At 43.8% G+C, this 22,234-nt stretch overlaps 1 protein-coding gene across 1 annotated transcript; it reads left to right on the top strand.

Annotated features, from left to right (window-relative positions):
- The first annotated feature begins 3,052 nt into the window (after positions 1-3,052).
- LOC125321399 (mycocerosic acid synthase-like) lies at positions 3,053-15,512 on the top strand. The gene is made up of 7 exons (XM_048294180.1): positions 3,053-3,091; positions 4,200-4,268; positions 4,998-5,151; positions 6,066-6,226; positions 8,946-9,149; positions 9,253-9,434; positions 9,720-15,512. Exons 2-7 carry the CDS (start codon positions 4,208-4,210, stop codon positions 15,303-15,305), a joined length of 6,348 nt encoding a protein of 2,115 aa, XP_048150137.1. The 5' UTR covers positions 3,053-3,091; positions 4,200-4,207; the 3' UTR covers positions 15,306-15,512.
- Positions 15,513-22,234: the final 6,722 nt, after the last annotated feature.

The following is a 22,234-nucleotide window of genomic DNA, read 5'->3' as shown; positions in this document are numbered from 1 at the left end:
ACAGGATGTGATATTTCTTTCTGAGAAGCTTCAATTCTGAAAACAAAACTGGGAGTCCTGTTAGATAATAATCTCATTTCACATCTCAGATTAAGTATATGGAAAAAAGAATTTATGTCATCCCTGCATACATGAAAAGGAATATTGAATAGGTATAGAGAAATTATTGTTGTACTGCATTTGCCAGTGAAAGTGGTTTTATATAACTCTAATTACCTAAATTGATCTGATTTTCCCACTGCAGGTTTTTCTCTGTTGTCTTTGGAGAAGAAAGCTAGATGGTTAGCATGGACTATGTGCATAAGACTTAGGTAGCTTAGGCTAAATGGGGCAAACCCTATCTATGTCCCAGCAATGTTCAGAGTTTACAAGGCATGCAGCTTCCAAATTCTACCTTTAGGAAGTTAACAGAAATCCTCTTGTGCTCCATCCTTTCCTTATCTTTCAAATTTTAGGAAAATTTTGCATACATCTTCCTACATCTTCATGATGTCATGTCTTCTATTTGTTGATCATCAGGAAACCAGTTGCTTCTGTCCATGCTCAAACTATTAGCAATGGCACCACATTATGCACAGTTGGTCTGAATGAGGCAGGGCCTGGATATTATTTCAGGCTTTCAGCAAATGCATGCAGACAGCTTTGCATCATTAACTGTCATATAAAAAGCTTTTTTTTTGCAACCATACATGAGATTACTATTAAAGTGGGGGGGAAAAAGAAAAGAAAAAAAAAAAAATTTAGAGGCCAGAAGCTGCTTCTTACTTCTGTTCCTCCTGAGTAGCCCCATAGTGCAGAGCTAATAAAAAGAACTAGGGGTTGTCACATGTGTTACTCTTTGTGGTGGGGTCCTTTATCTCCCTATGGATTAATACAGCTCCTGGCATAGCAGAACCCTGCTGTGCTTGGTGTTATTAAAACTTCTGTAACAGTAACCACAACAGCAATAATAAGTGTACTGGAAAACTTCATAGCTGTAGAATGAAAAATGTAAAAACTTCTCCCTTATTCAATGACACATGAATATCCATGATTTATAATTATGTTCAAAGCAAATTTTTGAGATTTGACTGATTGGAAATTGTTTTGCCCAAGAGCCAGTTCCTTTTCTTACCAGGTTTTCATGATAATGCAGAATGACATATTGTGTCACAAACTCCTCTCTTGTCAGAGCACTGCTTCAGTGAAAAAATAACATCTAGTGGTTTGTGTAGTAATCCTTCTTGTGTCTTGATGGAAACAGGGAACCCACAAGTATTTTACTCTTAATATATACTTGGAATTAAAAAGCATTCAACATGATCCCCTTTTTGTCCATGTTGTCTTTGAAAGACATGCAGTCCCATAGATACTTCACACATGCATGTTTTCCCACCAGAAGACATTAAAAACTCGATTGAAATAATGATAACAAGGCAAATAAATAGCTATTTTCCTATATTTGAGTCTCAGTAGGATGTAATTTTTTGGGGAAATACACATATATTTTTATCTGTCGTTTTGGAATTATCAGATATAAGTCTGGATAGAAGAAACCAAAGGTTTGGTTCAGAGGTGAACACTGTAAGGGCGTGGGAGACAAAACAAATGTAGTGCCTCCCGTATGACAGGTCTTTGTTTCCCTTTTGAACTTTTTACTTTTAAATTTAGATAAAATGTGTAGTAAACTTGATGACAAACCAACATGTAATTCAGCTATAAATACACTGCCTACATTAGTAACAGACTCAATCCATTATTGCTACATGTCCATACTTAGTTCCTATTTCTGTTTCAGGATTGAGCAATCACTTGGATTTATTAATATATTCCAGCTATGATGTGACTAGTGCAAGTCATCAGCACTCAGGCAACACCCTGCTAAACTGTAAACAAGTATGTTCAGAACCAGTGACATGAACAGCACTTTCTTACTCTGGCACATTGTTCATATTGTGTTTGGATCACTGGGGTTCAGATTGGTTTAACTTGCAATTTATGGTCACAGATGTGCAGGATCTATTTCAATATTCTGCCAATACCTAACCAATACCTCAAAATATGGCTTAGCAACCATTGATTTCAGGTGCTGATTGTGAAATTGTAACGGAGGTCCCACAGTGCATTCCTAGTTCACTTGATGAATCCACATTCTGTTCTGCCAGGGAATGTTGATGGCACCAGCACTAACAAGAGTGCTCTTCAGAGACGTGTAAACTGTGGAGATTCTCAAGTCACCTTCAGACTAGCCATCTTGTTAATAAGCCTTATAAGGATATCAGGGAAGTGGGTTAATTAAGTTAAAAAATCGTTAAATAACTGCCAACAACCTCAGAATTCAGAAAAGTAAGTGACTGAGGTATTCAGCTATGAAATGGAGAGCAGAATTTAAAACTTTTCAGAGCAGGTTATGAAGCTATTTGATGGCAGAATAAACTGTCTCAGCACAATGCTTTTTTGCTGTCTTTGTGGAACGAGTTGGGTCCTGCAATCAAGGAAATCTAACCATAAGTAAATGTAACCCTGTGTTTCCATTACAAAGTCAAAAGAGGAGAAAGATGAGTTTAGGTGGTTGGGATGAATTCAGATGAGGGAGAGTGAAAAAGGCATCTAGCAGTGACTACCGGACTTGATCCCTTCAGAGGTTACTTCTGGATATTTCACTGTTTTCTGGCTTTAAAGAAGATGGCAGTTTTTAGAAAGAAAGCTCAATATTACCTTTAATATTTATTGGTATAAAGAGCAAACCAAATTGAGTTGTTATTTTAAGATAGAGCCTTTTAAATAATATTCTTAGGATCATAAATTTTTTATGGGCTATTTAATGACAAGATATCGCTAATTAACTGTTTTGCTAACTGTAAAAATTTAGATAAGACAGGTTTTACTACTGCTTTGGTGTGAAAACTTACGACATCAAGAATTTATTACTTCAGGGAAGTAGTTTTGAGCCTTAGTCGGGGTTACTGACTAATCACATGACTCATTTTCTTTTTTCCTTTGAAAGGCGTTAACAATTTAGCATGCCCATTTAAAAAAGAAACCACACAGAATCCTATATAAATGACTTCCACAGACAGCCTATTACTCCACCCCATTGGGATGATATAAGGTAAGAGTTATATAGCTCACTGGATAGCTCTAGAGATGCCAAAGATTTGTTTTATGTTGTGATTGGAAGGTCCTTAATTTTCTATTACTTGCTATTTAAGTGCCAACTTAGGAAAAATGCTTAGAAGTACTTTTGTACAAAGTATTTTGTTGGGCTTTACAGCTTTAGTTTAGCAATTACATTAAAATAAGAAATCATACATTAAAATAGAAATCACAGACAATTCTGAAAGAATTTAAAGGAAATAATTCTTGTGTCAATTTTGAATTTACCTTATTGGTAAAATGGAATTTGCTTCTAGAAAGCCAGATTCTCATCTCCTTATTTTTGCAAGGTGGCCTTTTAACTTTTTCTCTCCTAGCTAATGGAACCTGGAAGTAAATTTTTCAAAGTGTGAATCTGAGCAGTTATTTCTGATTTCACCTTTCAAATCAAACCTCCGAGAAATGATAACTCTGAATGATGTGTGGGGCTGTAAAACTGCCTCATCTCTGCTTCACTGCTGTCAGTCAGTGACTGAGAAAGGCTCTCTGGGACTTGCTGTAGTATCCCTGAGATGAGAATCTCTCCCCACAAAACCTTCTAGAGGAATCTTCTCCTCTTTGTTGGTTGAAGGAAGTCCAGGAGGACTGCAGGGCTTAGAGGTGGGCATCCTAGCGAGTTCTAATTAGTTCAATTGAACTGATTCTCATCTGACAAGTTCCTTTCCCAGAATCAAGGAAAAAGAAATCATCTGTCACTTCTATACTGGGGTATTTAATTTGATCCCAAAGGGAATTCTTGTCTTTGCCATCTAATTTGTTGAAAAGATTCACCTTTTGTTAGCAAAGGTTAAAAAGTAAATAGGAAGTGTCTGTGCATGAGAGAGTTTGGGGAACTAAATGGGGATTTTCCTCTAAAAGTAGAGACAAGAGGAAAAATATAGTCCAGCTCAGGTCACTTGTGGGAAGTGTCGTTTGTCGTCAGAACCAACAGTAGATGATTCAAGATTAATCAAATTTCGAACAAGTTTGTGTGTTTGTGGGAAGTTCACCTTTTAACCGAGTATTTATGTAAAGGTAAATGCATAATTGTTTGACTGGACTGACACTACTCCTGTCTTGTGCAGCCCAGGAGATGGAGATTGAGACTGCAGAGGAAGTTGCTATTGTTGGAATAGGATGCAACTTTCCCGGAGGTGAGTCGGGGGTAAAAGCAAAGCAGGCTCTGAGTGGACATTGAAAAGCAGAGTCTTTTATTAATGTTGAAATGGAGGAAAACACCATATTTTTCCCCTAGCAGAATCTGTTGCTTTGCTGCTTGTGGGATCTTTTTGAAAGGCGGTGCTGTGGTGGAAACGAATTGGTTTGAATCTGTCTGCTGACAGACAGACAGACAGACAGACAGAAGAAGCTGCAGTGCTGGCCGTGGGCAGGGCATTGAGCTGCACACGAAACTCATACAAAGGAGCTGGATGGGTCTGGGGTGATTTGAACTTTCTGCGTGTTCACTGGCTGGGTGATTGTGCATTGTTACAGGACTCTGCATGCCTAGGGACAGGACAGACCAGGGGCTGGACATTACCATCAGCTTTGCCTGTACCATAAACTGGTTGGGTTTTCCTCCAAGAAAGCTTCTTGCTTTATTACAGTATGTGGAATAGATGCAGTGAGATGGTAGGGAAATGGGGAGAGAAGGTGGTTAAGGATTTTGTGGGGCTCCTTTGCTTTTAGACAAGCAGTGAGGACATCAGTGATGCTTTTTCATTTTCCTCTCACCAAAGACTGATCACTTCTTTCTGTGGCAAGTCTTCTTGAGCAGCCTAGATTGACACGTGGGAGGTCCTTGTAGCTGATTGTGCATTTCTGAGCCTGCACGGGGAGGCGGAGTGCATAATTTAATCTGTTTTAAAAACTCTGTACAACAGGAGATGGAATTGACAATTTCTGGAAAGTCCTGGAGGAAGGCAAAAACTGCACGGTAGAAATCCCCCCCGAGAGATTTAATGCCAAGGAATGGTATGATCCAGATGATAACAAGCCAGGAAAAATATGTACAACACGAGCTGCTCTTCTCGATGAGTGAGTGTGTTACCCTGCTGCTCCTCGGGTTTGTGTGGTACTTAGATATGGGTACAGCTGTTCAGGGGCTGTGACCAGTGTGAAGAATAGCAGATTACAGATTAAGGTCAGCATAAGTGTCATTTGAATTCCACATTCACCTTAAATCCTCAGGCTGTAGAGCTTCATTCAAAGGAGACATTGACATGCACAGAAGAAATGTTATTGTCTCCTGAGATTGATACTTGGCCAGGTTGAATCACAGGACCCAGAATTAATTTACTGCTTAGTCCCATGCTAGCTATTGAATCCTGCTCTGAAATCAAGAGATGATAGAAGGCCATACAAACCTGATCTTGGGACACAAGATTGAACTTGGACTTGGTCTTTTGTAAGCATGGGCCAATTTTGAAGGTGCTTTTAAAGACAAACACACACATACACCCACTGAAAGTATTTTGAATATATTGTTGGAGAAGCATGGGTATCCCTTGAAAACACCTGAGCTGATCCTCTACCTTTTGGTTTTAAATTGTGAAGCATTGGTCCATATTGGCTTAAAATGATGTAGAAAACAATATTTGTTTATAACTCGTTGGCCATGACCACATTACAGCAGAGGGAGTCTCATTCTGCACATTTCATGATCTGAGGAATCCAGTTGGTACTAGTGCAATAACTATAAGAATAAAAATGGGTAGGAGCGGGCTCTTACCTCTGAAATGCAGAATCATTGATAAAATGACCTATTTTGTGGTGGGACATGAAACATCTTTGGTTTATAAACATTTTCTTCTGAATTTCGGAAATGGGACCTGTGGCCTAAACACCAGTTACTGCTCTGCTTTTCATTGCAAAAAATGCTTACTGTGAGTCTAGAAGTAAAAGCATCTTCTATACATATGTCATATCATATTCTGGTCTGTGCATTTCAGATTTAATTCATTTGACAACCACCTCTTTGGGATTAATAATATGGAAGCTGAACGCATGGACCCACAGCAGAAGTTACTGATAGAGTGCACATACAAAGCCCTGGAGGATGCAGGAGTTCCTGTAGAATCTGTCAGTGGCACCAGAACAGGTGTTTTTATTGGTAAGATGAAACTTTCACAGCAAAGAAAAGAAAACCTCACAAAGATTGGAGCACTCCTTCATAACTTTTCCATGTTATCTAGGCTGGATCTAGGCTGGATCTAGCCTGGAGATCTAAGGCTACTGTGCTATGGCACTACTGGTTACTTTTGGTAAGAATTACCAGGAGGCTCTGGGAGTTCATGGTAGAATTCCTGTGTCTCTTTTTGGTGCTCTTCTTCCTGTGTTCAGACACTGAAGTGAAGCAGGAAAGAGTTAAAACTGCCTCCCCAACCCAGCCCTTCTTGGGAAAGATACTCCCAAGCCAGGCTGTGACGTTTCACCCTTAAGGGGAAGGGAACACCCAAGATTTGTAAATGATGAGGTCTGCAGGAAAAGTTTTATTAATAAATTACACACTTGGCATGGAAATTGGAATGTTGGTCACTGACCTGCTATATCAGCACATGGCAGCGGGTTGTGGATAAAGAGGTAGGGTGGTAGAAAAGGGGGAAAGGAAGAGATAAAGAAAGGGAGAGAGAAAGAGAAAAGGAGTGAAAAAGAGATAACCACTCCTGATTCCAGCATGAGTCTGGCCAATGACATGTCCAGTGTCCTGGGGGCACCCCCTGGCCTAGATGGGGATACCTTTTTTATAGAGAGGTTTCCCTGCCCTGAAGACATGTTTCTCTCTTTCTATGCAAATTAGTTGTCATGTCCAGTCCCTTCTTTCAGTCTTTTCTGGAAATGCATCAGAGGCTTTGAAGGTCTTGGGTCTTGAGTGCTCTTGACCCTTCCCCTGCCCAGATTGACCTTGGGTCAACGCTTCATTCTCACTTCTGTGATGATGCTGTCTTTCATTTCTTGATGGGGACAGAGTGGTCTGAAAGTGGCCCAGCAGAAAAGAGCCTGGGGGTGCTGGTGGACAGCAGCTGAACATGAGCCAGTGTGATCCCAGGTGGCCAAGAAAGCCAGTGGCATCCTGGCCTATATCAGCAATAGTGTGACCACAGGAGCAGGGCAGTGATTCTTCCCCTGTATGTGGCACTGGTGAGGCCAAAACTCAAGTCCTGTGTCCCCTTTGGGCCCCTCAATTCAGGAAGGACATTGAGGTGCTGGAGTTAAGTCCAGAGAAGTGCAGCAGAGCTGGGAAGGGCCTGGAGCATAAGTCCAATGAGGAGCAGCTGAGGGAGCTGGGGGTGTTTAGCCTGAGAAGAGGAGTCTCAGGGGTGATTTTATCTCTCTCTACAACTGCCTGAAAGGAGGGTGTAGTGATGTGGGGATCAACCTCTCCTCCCAGGCAACTAGCGACAGGATGAGAGGACATGGCCTCAGGCTGTGCCAGATTGGTTCAGGTTGGACATTAGGGAGAAATTCTTCACAGAAAGGGTGACTGGACATGGGAATCGGCTGCCCAGGGAGGTGGTGGAGTCAGCGTCCCTGGAGGTGTTAGAGGAAAGACTGGATGTGGCATTTAGTGCCATGGTCCAGTTGACAGGGTGGGGTTTGACCATATGGTGGACTCAATGACCTTAGCGGTCTTTTCCAACCCATTTGATTCTGTGGTTGTGTCTCTGGAGCAGAACAAGGAATGTTTATCCCAGAAAAGTGTTGCCCTACTTCCCCATGGTGCCCTTCTCCTCTTGTTCTTTCAACAATTCTTGGTTATTACTGACAATCCTTGGTTGGCTCCCTGGGTATCTGGCAGCCAGTGTTTGACATGTACACATTAGCCCCTTATCTTCTGGGCTTCTACACAGGCCTACCCTTTTTGCCCAGCATACTGTTTTCCAGTATAATGTTGGTTAAGGTGTTGTGGGGGTTAATATCCTTTCAAAGCAGCAGAAATCCTCCTGTGGACATTAGAATGGTACAGGGGTGCACTTGTCCAACTGCTTTTGTCAGTACCAGAAAAGTTACTGAGGAGATGATACCGAGGGCTGTTGGAAGACATTTAAAAGACAATACTAGAGGAACAGCACATTATTGCTGGTGTAATCTGTGTCTCTTTAAGGAGGAGTTTTCTGGGGTAGTTTGGCTGATGCGCCTATAGGGGAAATGCTTTAGATTACCTTTTAGTCTGAGAGTGCTCTTCTTCCACTGAGGGCACTATTCCTTGCTCTCTGAATACAGGTACTGCATTGTCCACATGTGGACTTGGGGATCCACGGTATTCCAAGCATAGTGTTCCCAGAAAAAGGACACAACTGCTCTCAGAGGCCCCCTTCTTCTTTTCTATTTCTTACTGGCTCACAGTGTGAAAATTGATGATAAATACGAAGTATTGGATGTAGTTTGTGCTGTGACCTTTAACTTGGTACATCTGAGGAACTGAAGCTAATGTCTTGTACATTTATATCCAAGCTATGCTATGTGTAACTTGTTGATAACTATTCTCATAGCTGAACTAAACCACGCCGTCTCAAACTGAGATACAGGGGTCTTGGCAGGCTACAGAGACCTTAGCTGCATCACACAGTGAGCTAAGCCATCAGGAAAGGCCTGTTGTTTCCAGGGCAGGTAGGAATTTCAAGTGTTAGGTATGTTTGTGTAAGTTGAGTCCAGGGGAAATTGCTGTGAGTTTTGCCTTTGACTTGTGTTGGAGCAAAGCTTCACCATAGGAGCACGGATGCCACGTGGTTTTGTCTTAACGCTGAAAACCGAAACACGCCGTCAGGTTTCGAGCTGTACGTGCCTGTTGTTGGCTTGGGTTAACTTGACACAAATCTGATGTTTTCCAGGTCTCATGAATCGAGACTATGAAATCATAACCAGCAGAGCAGTGAGTGAAATAAATCATTATGATGGTACTGGAACAGCAATGAGCATTGCTGCCAACAGGGTCTCTTTCACATTTAATCTGACTGGACCGTCCCTGACTGTTGACACTGCGTGTTCATCTTTTCTTTTTGCTCTGCACTACGCCTTGCGAGCCATTAAATCAGGTAATGGGACTGGAGAGATGCTGGACAATGGAATCAGGATTGCTACTGTTCCTATCTATCACCTGGGCCATCTCAACATGAGTATGTTTCTGTTTGACTCCAGGAGACTGTGAGGCAGCAATCTGTGGTGGGGTGAACTGCATCATCGATCCCCGCACCTTTGTGTCTCTCAGTAAAGCAAAAATGATCTCTCCGGAGGGCATAAGCAAACCCTTCTCCAAGAAGGCAGATGGCTATGGAAGGGGAGAAGGCTGCGGTGTTGTTTTCCTCAAACCACTGAAAAAGGTAAGGCTGCTTGTGAAGCAGCCTGAAATAAGACTGGTTGCTTGCCTGGATTTTGTGTCTTCAGCTCTAATAACTTCTTTTCCAGAGAAGTTTTTCCAATTCAAGCTTAAGATTAATGAAGCATTTCTTAAGCATTCATACACTTCCCCTAGCATAGGAAAAGGATCCCACATTTAAAAGTTAGCATCATATTCTGTGTATTCTTGGCTTTGTTGTGGTGTTTTGTTGTCTCCTCTACAGAGAAAGCATGAGTTTATTAAAGAAATTTAACTTTTCATGGAACAGGCAAAGGAAGACTACAGCAAAATCTGGGGTGTGATAAACATCAGTGCGGTCAATCAGAACGGCAGGTCCATGACTCCGATCACGAGACCGTCTCAAATAGAGCAAGAGAAGTTACTGCGCAGCATTTATGAAAGTCGTGTTGATCCCTCAGTTGTGCAGTACATTGAAGCCCATGGCACCGGAACTGCTGCTGGAGATCCTACTGAAGCTGAAAGCCTGGGTAGTGTCATTAGCAAGAACAGGTCTTCCCGAGTTTCCATTCTGAAAATCGGTTCAGTGAAAGGAAATATTGGGCACACGGAATCGGCTGCTGGAGCAGCCGGGTTGATCAAAGTGCTCCTGATGATGCATCATGGAAAGATTGTTCCATCCTTGCATTACTCGAAGGAGATGAGCAGCATCGATGCAGAGAAATTAAACCTTGCCGTGGCCACAGCTGTAGAGCCCTGGGAAGAATCCAGTGAGTATGGAAGAGTAGCTGGCATCAACTGCTTTGGATTTGGAGGAACCAATGCTCATGTTGTAGTCAGGCAGGTGAAGCAGCCAGAGGCTCTTCCTGCCTTTAAGAAGCCCCTGGAATTAGTTCTGCTGTCAGCAGCATCCCGTAGGTCCCTCCAGATGGCAATGGCAGATACAGCTGAGCAGCTGAGCACAAGGAGCTCTGTAACTCTCCCAAGCCTGGCCTATACATCTGCCTGCAGAAGAAGCCATGCCAGCTACAGGTACCGAAAAGCGTTTGTCACAAATTCCCTCCAACACTTGCAGCAAGAGCTTAAGTTGGCGGCGAGCACTGAACCTGCCATGTCCAAGGTGGAACCACAGCTGGTGTTTGTGTTCTGTGGCAATGGTGTCACGCTGCAGGAGTTCAGTGAGGCACTGCTGAGCTCAGAGCCAGTGTTCAGAGACAAGTGTAAGGAGATAGAAGACCTTTTTCAGCAGCACGCTGCCATCAGCCTCCTGCCAGGGAGAAATCGTAGCTCAAAGGACTTGTTGAATCCAGAGCTTTCCCAGCCCTTGCTGTTTGCCCTGCAGGTTGCTGTAGCTTCCCTCCTGAAGCACTGGGGTATTAAGCCCATTGCTGCTGTTGGCCACTCAGTGGGGGAAGTTGCTGCTGCACATATTGCTGGGTACCTTTCGCTGGCAGATGCAGTCAAAGTCATTTATCACCGGAGCAGGCTGCAGGCAAAGACTGCCAGTGGCAGAATGTTGGTGGTTGGAAACATCCCTGTTGAAGAGATTGCTGAACGCCTGCATCCCTATTCGGGAAAGGTGTGCATTGCTGCTTTCAACAGCCCCGTTTCCTGCACCTTGTCTGGGAGTGTAGGCACTGTGGAAGCTGTCCAGAGAGACTTAGCTGAAGCTTTCAGACAGAGAAACATCTTTCTTCATGTTTTAAATGTTCCAGTTGCATACCACAGCCCCAGCATGGATATGATCCTCGGGGAGCTGGAAGAAAAAATAGAGCCTTTAGAAAAGCAGAAGGGGGAGATTGAAGTGATTTCAACACTGACTGGTGTGGCTGCATCTGAAAACGACTTTATTCAGGGCAGATTCTGGGCGCAGCATACACGTGAGCCTGTTGCTTTCACACAAGCCATCCAAAGTGCAGCCAGAGGCAGGGAAAACGTGGTGTTTGTGGAAATAAGTCCTCACCGAGCATTGCAGCGAAGCATAAAGGAAACTCTAGGAAAAGGCACAAAGGTGATGTCCTCTTTGCAAACGGATGTAGAATATCAGACGCTCTTCACTCTGGTAGGAAATCTGTTTGAACTGGGGTATAATCCCAACTGGCAGCACTTTTATAACGGGTATCAAAGTGTTCCGGTGGCCATTCCACGATATCAGTTTGATCGCCAAAAACTCATGGCCTGTCTGGATATCCATCAGCAAGCAAACCAAAGAGGTGTCAGCGCCAGTCATCCTTTGATTTATGGCATAAACAGTGACAATGTGGAGTTTGGCTGCCTGGTGTCCCAGGACACAACGCCATACTTATATGAGCACAAGAACAATGGGGTGGCCTTAGTCCCTGGTGCTTTCTATGTGGAGCTTGGTCTGGCCTCTGTGATGAGCAACTCAAGGCCTAAAGTGCCTCTGAGCACTTGCCAGCTGAGTATCAGTTTTTCTGCGCCGTGTGTTCTCACACAGAGTTCCCAAGTGCTGAGTATCAAGCTGAGTCCGCAAAAAGCCATGACAACCTTTGAGGTTCTCTCTTCCTCCAGCGCGGTTTATGCTGCTGGCCAAGTGGCAAAGCAGCCTGAAACTGTGGTGGAAGAAAGCAGCATCTCCTTCCCAGCCATCTATCGAAGATGCAGGTCAGTGATTAGCAGAGAGGAGGTTTATGAAGCACTGTCTCAGGTTGGCTTTCAGTATGGCTCCATATTCAGGCAGCTCAGTGATGTGCATTATTGCCAGGAGCTAAAGGAAGCTATAACCAGCATAAAGGTGAATGAGGAGACCGTCAGAGACATGTACAGCTACTGTATGCACCCAGTGCTGCTCGACTGTTTTCTGCAGATGACCGCTGTCTTGACCTCAAGGACATTCCAGTCCAGAGCAGGCTTTCCCTCAGGGATAGGCAGCCTGGTGGTGCTCCGCCCACTGGAGGAAGAAATGATGATATATATGAGAATGAGCAAGTCCACTGGAAACTGCCTTGAGGTCTGTGGATGCTTTGTGGGCAAACACGGCTCTGTCTTGGCTGAGCTCAAGCGTGTTGCCATCACTTTCGTGAAGGAAGCATCTTCCAGAGACAATGAATTCCTGTTTGAAAACAAGTGGAAAGAAGTCTCTCTTTCACAGACAATTGGACATCTGGGGTTTAAGCCCAGAGTCATTGTGTTTGCAGACAGATTTGGGATAGCTGAGCAGCTCAAAAAGTACTTGCATCCTGCTTCGAGATATGTTATGTATGAAGACTGGGAATGCCTCGTGGAAGGCCAGACACAGAATAAAATGAGAGCAGAGGTTGAGGCTTATGATGAAATCCTCTTCCTGTGGGGAATTCAAAAGTTAAATGAAGACTTCCCAAGGGAAGCGGTAGATCAGTTGGCAAAGTGCTGTGAAGCCTATCGCCAGGTAGTGGTGGCACTAAGAGAGAAGACATCCCGCTGTTCCATCAGAGTGATCACCTACAGAACAACGGAGAGATATGTGGACCACGTTAACTGTGGGTTTGCATTATATGGCATGACCAGAACTTGTATTGTTGAAGTTCCAGAAATCACATTTCAGTTGATTGACCTCAGCTCTTCCACCTCCCTGGACATCTCAGTGCTAGCAGATGTTCTTGTCAAATACAAAGGTGGGGACTATCCAGAAGTTTGCATCAGCCAGGGAAGGATTTATGTGTCCGAAATCAGACGCACACCTTTTGTAGATGCAGATTACATCCAACCCGTAAGATCTCTCCAGAAATCACAAACGTTCACTTTGTACACTTCTGATGCGTACGCAGCAAAAGACTTGTCTGGGGAATTATCCACCGGTGCTGCTACTCAGCTGGACAAAGAGAGTGTTGAAATTCAAGTGGATAAAATTTGTCTCCACTCAGAAGATTATTTTCCCATTAGTGTTTCTAGCTGCAACTTTGGTAATACACTGTATTGGAACTCACAAGCGGGAGACAGACACAGACTTTTAGCTCTTGATTTCAGTGGCACAGTCACTGCAACAGGCATTGACGTGAGAAAAGTGAAAGTGGGAGATCATGTGGTTTCATGTTATCCCACTGCTGCGTCATCCAGAGTTCAGATTCCAGCAACAGTTTGTTTCAATGCAAAGAAATTCCCTTTCCTCCAGAGTGTTCCTTGTGTGTCATACTTCATCATTGCATGGGAAATTTTCACTCAGAGGTTACCCAAGGGGAAACATGGCAGAACTTTGGGTATTATAACTACAGAGCCATCATCGGTTTTGTGCCACGTTCTTTCTGCAGCAGCAGAAGAAATGGGTTGGAGGACAGTCCTTGCAAAGCCCGCTCCTAACGTATTCCAGTATATCAACCTGTGCAATGCCCTTGTTCTTCTTCCTCCAGTGAACAGACTGTCTTTGGAGGATCTGGCCCACATGTACTTTCTTAAAGATGTGGTGATGGTGTGTGGCAATCAACAGTCCGAATGTATCCAGAATGTCAGTGAAATTGATCATGAAAACATCAGCTTTCATGTCCTTGTCGTTTCCAGCCTCTTCCGGAAAGCACCTCTAAAGGAATTGCACAAGACTGTACATGCCTGGGTCAGTTCCATGGATATGAAACAGTTTAGACATCTCTCGGGTTCTGTTTTTCAGCAGACGGAGAACCTTGAAGGGCTAAACTCTGTGATGTCCTATTTTACCTGCACTTCTGTTCCCCTTGCTGTCCTGAGAAGGCAGAAGGACATCAGTGTGCTTTCAGATATCCCGTTGTACGAGCCCCAGAGGCAGCTGTTCAAGCAGAACGCTGTTTATGTGGTAGTCGGGGGGCTCACTGGACTTGGCTTTGAAACGGTGAAATTCATAGCCGAGAATGGAGGAGGGTGTATTGCAATACTCTCCAGGAGAATTCCCAGCAGCGAGAAGCAAGAAGAGATGAGGGCTTTGCAGCAGCAGTACAAAGGGAGCAAAGTAGTGTCTGTGCAGTGTGACGTGACTTTGACCGGTGATGTTGAGAAGGCTTTCCAGTCCATTGCCAACACCTTTGTGGGGAGTCCGATCAAAGGTGTATTCCAAAGTGCTGTTGCTTTGCACGATGGCCACCTTGAAGTCCTGAGGCTGGCTGACTTTCACAAAGTGCTGAGCCCAAAGGTCGCAGGGACCCTAAATCTTCACTGGGCTACCAGAGGCCAGGAGCTGGACTACTTTGTGTGCTACTCCTCTGTTACTTCCTTTCTGGGCAATGCCACCCAGACAAACTATGCAGCTGCAAACTCTTTCCTGGATCTCTTCTGCCTCTACCGGAGGAACTGTGGGCTTTCAGGCCAGGCCATTAACTGGGGTGCTTTGAACCTTGGCATTCTGCTCAATCAAAGCCACATTCAGAGCATCCTGGGATCCAAGGGCATAGACATTCTGCAAGTGCATGAAATTCATGAGTATCTCAGGAAGACCTTACTTATAAACAACCCACAGCAAGCTGTTGTCAAATTGAACTTTCAAGCTTTGTATCATCATGTTTTTACTCAGATTATTTCACTCAATGGTCGCTTTGTATCACTTATGTCAGAAGATTTCAGGAACAAGATTGGAACCCCTGAGGAAACTGAAGTCCCAGAGACTGCCTTTCTCAAATCCGAGGACTACATCACCTCACTGGTGAGTGACCTCACAGGAGTGAACGCAGATGAACTAACCATGAATACACCACTTTCATCTTTGGGCATAGACTCTATGTTAGCTATGACAATTCAGAACCGTGTCTTTCAAGAGAGAAAGGTGGACATACCTCTTGTGAAACTGCTTGATCCTCACACAACCCTGTCAAGTTTAGTGGTAGTTTTGGAAGAAACAAGCAATGCAAATGGAACAGTTGAAAAGAAGAATGCTGCGGTTGAAAGTGCAGAAAATGAGACCTTGCTAGAGGTGTCTTCTTATTCAGGAATTGTATAACTTGACAATACTGAGACCCTTTGTAGCATCTCAGAATGTGTCATTTTGGATGGGGTAGGACATCTGGTGATGCTGAATGTCCTCTTCTGCATTGACCCAGAAAACCCACACCAGGTTCTTCTGCCATTATTCTGCTAGCTGTGTTAATTTCAGTCAATTGTTTGACTTTTTGCTTTCAATGTCTTTTACCTTAATTTTCAATAGTTTTAACTGGAAATATGTAGGTAAATACCTACACATTTTCACTGTACATTGCATTTTTAAACTCTATTCAAGTTTTGATGAAAATTGTATATTTGCACCTTTCAGCGGTAAGTATATAAAGCTGCATGAGCTTATCATGTTTTTGTCATATTCTATTCTTAAAATATAATTATTTTTAAAATATTACTAAATATTTTGAAATACAGGCATCTTTTTGAAAGTCTGATGTGAATTTCAAAAACCTAGTGTTTTGCTTATGTCTTCAAAAATATTAACAATTTATCAATTGTTTCCAATTGTGAGGCATACAGTAAAGTAAATGTTTTTTGTTATTAATTAACCAATTTTTATGAAAGCCCAAATAAACAACAATAGCAAAAAAGTTTTTAAAAAAACAAACCTGAAGTGTATCTTTATCTTATTTGATTTTTTTTTGTCCCTAATCTGCTCTCCTACTTTAAATTTTTGTGACTCTAATACCTGCCCTGCTTTTGTTCCAGTGAGAAAATACAGACTTGTCCCCAAAGACACTGAAGGAAACTTTGTTTAGTCTCTTAATATGGGAATAGGGTGTTGTACTATTTCTCCCTTATTATGATGAGTTGTCCCTTGCAGTTCTGGTAGTATTTCCAATGAGTCGAGTATCCATGGTCTATGATGTCTCCCTGAAACCATCTGATCTCCAGACTGAAAAGTTCCCTTGGTCTCTCTTAGCTCTGGTGCTGCAGTCCCAAAGATCTTGGTGGCCTTATGCCAAATGTACTCAGGCTTATCTATATCCTTCTCATAGTGGAAACCCCAGAATTGGACCAGGGTTCTAGATATGGTGTAATGAGTCAAGTGTGGTGGAGTGGTGGTGCACGTTACACCAGTGCGATGCAAAGAGTTCCCTGCCCAGCTGGCTGTTGGCTTTCACTGCTGTCAGCATGCACAGTGAACTTGTGTTTAGTTCACTGCCCATCGGGATCCCCCAGTCCTTTTCATCGAGGCTGCTCTGCAGCCAGTCAGTCCCTGGACTGTAATGCCGAGTGCTTTGCCTGTCTCATGTGTAGAATAGGTGGAGGGGGGGCTAAGCCATCCCAGGTGCAAGGCCTTGCATTCACCATGGTTGGAAATAATGAAGATTCTGTAAAGCTGTTTGTCCCTCTGAATAGTGGCCCTCCCTTTCAATGAGCCAAATGCTCTCACCTAACTTGATGTTGGCTAGGCTGTTAATAAAGAGCCTGCAGGGTGCTGCTACTGGCTCACTGCCAGATGGACTTGGCACAGCTGATATCACCCTTTAGGCCTGGCAGTCCAGTGAATATTCCACCCAGCTTATAGTCGTCTTTTTCAATCTATCTATCATCAATTTGGCTACAAGGATGCATTGGGACACTGCTGAAAGTCTTTATGGAATCAAGGTGCATAAAAACTCTCTCTCCTTAGTGTTTTCATTCTTCAAGGTAATCAGGCTAGTCAGGCTGTATGGTATGCCACTGTCCTGGAGGAACGTCTGCTGAGATAAGGAGATTGCTCAATCTCCCAGCAGGACCCCCTCTGGGAAGGCAGCTACTCTGCAGTTACGGCGAGAAGAAGACAGACCCAGAATCCTCTGGGAGACCCTATGCAGATCCTTTGTAGCCCATTGGCCTTTACCCTCTGGCACCCACCCCCTGTATCCCTATAAAGCCAGCCCCCTGCCCCTGCGGGGGCAGAGAGAGTTGCTCGTCCCTGGCTCCCCTTCGCCAGAGTACGGACCAATAAAGCTGCCTCGTGCGGAACAGCTACACGAGCCTCTCGTCTCTCCCTGGTCCGGCCTGGAGGCTGCCCTGCAGAGCTGAGCTGAAATCACGAGCTGACAATCACTAAAGAGCTGACAGCTTCTGCAAGGGCCCTCCTAGGCAGCAGCTGAGGGAAGACACCGGGCCTCGGGAAGACGATCTCTTTTGGGACCATCTCTCCAGACCAGTCACAGCTTCCTCGGTCAGAGCTATTGACCCTACACCAGCTGTCATAGTCAGCTACCATATCTCTGTGGAACATCCATGATGGTTGTTCCTAACCACTTCTTTGTTCATGTCCCTTACTACCTGAGTCATTCTGAGTTTATGGTTCTGTATGGGCAGAGATCCTTCTGACCTTGCTCAAACATTTGGAGGGAAATACAGTAATGAAGTGAGGAGCAGTTAACTCTATATGTATACATATACATGTGCAGAAAGGCACAGGGAGGATTTCAAATCCAGAGTGCTTCTGCTGTGGCAGAACCTGACCAACAGCCAGGCAAATCACAAAGCAGAGAAACACACATTTGTTGTACTTTTTGTCTGTGCTGCTCCCTGTGCGAAAACACAAGAACTGTGCAGCACTGATGTCAAGGTCAAAGCAGTAATCTAACAGGGCTGCTTTGCACAGCAGGAGTAGCTAAAGGTATGTTAGACATATGTTAAGTGTATGACAATCTCTTACAGCTGTCCATGTTGCACAGTTGTGACTGAACCTATTGATTTCAGCCTTTATACAGACAGGTCTGATTCTGAGAGACTGAAGCACCTACTTTGGCTGGCTGCAGCCAGTACTGCTCTTTGGCTTTCTTTCACCAAAGCAATAACTGCCCTGTCAGTACTGTGAAATCTCTTATCTCTCATGTTTTGCTTTTGACTGCTTTTGTGAATCTGCCATAAATGTCCCAAAGGTCAGAATATTTGAACAAAAACAAGATCATTGCCAGCCTCCAAAAGTACAGTGAGAAACCTAATCTCGAAAGATGCTCTGGCAAAGGGATTTTCAGCTGTATCCAGGTCGATTAGAATTAGCAGTTTGTATTGCAGGGTAAGGCAGCAATGGCAGAGCACTGACTACTCTTTCATTTGTGTCTGATAAATACATAGAAAATATTACCAGAAAAATAGCCTGGAAAATCCACACAGATGACACAATAGCTCAGAGATATGTTTGATGTCCTGAAGGCAACAACCAGCTGGAGGAGAAGGCAAAGATATCCACAAGCAACAAAATGGACTGCAAAAACATAGAAACAACCTACAGTACTGTAAGAGCAGTGAGAAAGTCCTGAGTCCTGTTCTGTACTACCAAACATCATAAATGGAACAGATAAACAGGCCTTTGCAGTCCTTGCATATGCCTCTGAATTCACAGAATTGCAGAGTGGGTCAGGTTGGAAGGGGCCACAGTGGGTTGTCTGGTCCAAACTCCTTGCTCAAGCCAGGTTATCCTAGAGCACATGGCACAGGATTGTGTCCAAAGGGTTCTTGAATATCTCCAGCAAGGGAGACTCCACAACCTCTCTGGGCAACCTGTTCCAGTGCTTGGTCATGCAAGCAGTAAATAATCTTTTCCTCATGTAAAAAGTGGAACTTCCTGTGCATCAGTTTCTGCCTGTTGCCTCTTGTCCTGTTGCTTGGTACCACCAAGTAGAGCCTGGATCCATCCTCTGACACCCTCCCTTCAGTTATTACCGACATTGTTGTGGTCTTCTCGCAGTTGTCTCTTGTCAAGGCTGAACAGGCCCAGCTCCCTCAGCCTTTCCTCATAAAAGAGATGCTCCAGTCCCTTAATCATCTTTATCACCCTCGGCTGGACCCACCCCATTAGCTCCATGTATCTCTTGTACTGAGGAGCACTCCAGACACAGCACTCCAGATACGCCTCACCAGGGCTGAGTAGAGGGGCAGGATTACCTCCCTCAACCTGTTGGCAATGCTCTTTCTAATGCAGCCCAGGATCCCATTGGCCTTCTTGGACCCCAGGGCATGCTTCTGGGCTCATGGACAGTTTGTTGTCCTCCAGGATCCCTCCAGGTCCTTCTCCGCAAAGCTGCTTTCCAGCAGGTCAGCCCTGAGCCTGTGCTAGTGCAGGGGGTTATTCCTCCCCAGGTGCAGGACCCTGCACTTACCCTTGTTGAACTTCAGACAGTTCCTCTCTGCCCATCTCTCCAGCCTATCAAGATCCCTCTGAAGGGCTGCACAGCTCTCTGGGGTATCAGCCACTCCTCCCAGCTTTGTGTTGACAGTGAACTTGCTGAGGAGGCCTCTGCCCCTTCATCCAAGTCATTGATGCATAAGTTAAACAATACTGAGCCTGGTATTGAACCCTGAGGGACCCCACTAGGGACAGACCTCCAGCTACACCCCGTGCCACTGATTTTCACCCTCTGAGATCTGGTGTTCAGCCAGTTTAGTTTAAATAGGTTTAAAAGATGATTTTTTTTCTTCATCAGCTGCTGTCAAATGTGATTGCAGAGATCTGTACTGCCATTTCCTCCTGAAAAATGATGTTCTTCTCAAAATCTGAATTGTACTTAGATAAACTACTTGTGAAAAAAAATCTGTATCTGTATTTAACAGAAGGCTTTTAGTGACAATGTTCTTTGGCTTTTGCAATTAATCTCAGATAGTTAACTACATAGGGGTATTTTTAATGATTCTGTGCCCTCAGTCTCCAAACTCTCAATACTGTTATCAGAGGAAGGATCCCATTAGCAGGATGCGTATTCAGTAATCAGATAAATGTGACTCTGGGACAATACTTGAAAAACTATTAATTTTTCCAGTCAGAGCCTGAAGTGATATAACATTTGGACAAACTGCTAAAACACCTGGCTCTCCTTCTCTGAGTGCAACCATAAATGAATTAGTCAGATACGTTCTAAACAGAAGCAACATAAATACAGAATTAATGGCACAAAGCCCTAATGTTTCTTTGGAAAATGTGCTTGTGGATGGACTTTTTGCTTAGGCACTTCATCAAAACATCCTCCTGTTGCGTAGCAGGGCCTTGCAGACTGAATTAATAAATCCATTATCCTCCAAGTAAACCAGTATCTGTTTCTGTTTTTTCCTGGATCATAAAACACCTGATAACATCCATGTTGGCCCAGAGGCGTGTTCTGCACCTGGATCAGGGGCCACAACCTGCCTGTGGCAGGATCATGACAGAGCAGTGGCCAAAGCTCTGCCAGGGCCCAAGACCAGGACTGGCTGTGGCCATGGCCTCCCCACTGTGCCTCTGGGATCCTCTCTCCATGGTCCCAGCTGAACTGCCTTGGCCCTGGGCCCAGGCAGCCAAACTCCAGCATCTCATGAGGGCAACATGTGTTTTTTTCTTCAGATAACACTCCAGAGAAGTAGGCATTCAGTTGACAGTAGGAATGTTACTGATAATGGCTTCTCTCAGTCATACCTTATAACTGCACCAAACATTGATTATCACTGTAAAGTAAAAATGCTGTATCCTAAATGGATCCATGTAAATGTTTTACTTAATGTAGTCAACAGATTAAGACACGTCTTACTCAACAGGCTGTTCCTATGGTGCTGGTGGAATGTAACCCTGGCTCTACTACTTAGTGTTTGCACTTGTGACCTCAGAGGTAGTTATAAGAAATGGTGACAATAATAACAAAACAAGACATACATTTTACGGGATCCTTGGAAAGCTACAGTGAAATTTTTCAGACACATGAGGCTGTTTGGATGATTAAGGGACTGGAGCACCTCACATATGAGGAAATCTGAGGCAGCTGGGATTGTTCAGGAGAGAAGGCAGCTCAGGGGTATCTTATTAATGTATATAAATACATGAGGGGAGGGTGCAGAAGGGCGCAGAGCTGGGCTTCGGTGGTGCTCCGTGACAAAACTGGAGGCAACAGGCACAGACTGAAATATGAGAAGTTCCCTCTGAACACCAGAAAACACTTTTTTATTGTAAGGATGACAAAGCACTGGCACAAGTTTCCTGGGGAGGTTATGGAGTCTCCATCCTCGAAGATATTCAAAAGGCCTTTGGACATGGTCCTGGTGACAGGTTCTAGGTGTTCTGGCTTGAGCAGGGAGTTAGTCCAGATGGCTTCTGAGATCTCTACCAAGCTGCTGTGATTCTGTGAAATCCACTGGCAGATGGATTTGATCATCTCCATCAGTTCAAATCTTGGGTAATGTGCGACACCACCACATTAAATAGAGCCTTGTGAAAAAAAAAGTGATCAATTTAGAAGCCTGTGACTGATCTCCCTCTTTCCCCTTTCCATCCCTTCTGACCACCCTTCATGCTCTAAGGGAAGACCTACCCTCCACTTTTGAAAGTAGTGCCCAGAGAGACAAATTTAATGATGTTTATGTATTAGTACAACAATTCCACAAATTCCAGAGTATTTTTTGAAGTATTTTGGTTAAAAATCAGACCATCATATTCAGTTTGACATCTAACTATAAGACATAGTTTTTATACTTTTAAGAAAGTATTTTCTATTGTAAACTTAGAAGCAAATCCCATGCATCAGTCAAACACAGAATACAATTTCCATGCATGCTGTCACTATCTGTGACTTTATATGCTACCCGAAATTCATTAGGAGATGACAGTCTTATCTACTCAAGCACACACCCTCTTCAGTTAGTCTCTGCAGGTCAGACCAAATTGTTCTAGATTAGTCGAGGGTGAGAACAGTACTTTGAGAATGGCTGCCACACCTCATAGAGCAGACAGGCTGCTCATTTCAGCTGCAGTGTTAGTTTTCACTACTTGGACAACAGCATGTGACCCTGCAAGAAAGAAGCCAACTTGTTCTACTATTTTCATGGATGGATTTAGAAAAGCGACATCTTCAATGCAAACTTAGTCACACACACTCCATGCACACATACACAAAAAAAGAGAAATATTTTCCAAGAAAAAAAACATTCAATAGATTTGAATGAGGCCTAATGACTGCCCTCTCTAAA

This window comes from Corvus hawaiiensis, chromosome 1 (genome assembly GCF_020740725.1).
Source record: "Corvus hawaiiensis isolate bCorHaw1 chromosome 1, bCorHaw1.pri.cur, whole genome shotgun sequence".
Classification (NCBI taxonomy): Eukaryota; Metazoa; Chordata; class Aves; order Passeriformes; family Corvidae; genus Corvus; species Corvus hawaiiensis.
Note: the sequence above shows the minus strand (reverse complement) of the source record. Positions and strands in the feature narration are given on the sequence as shown.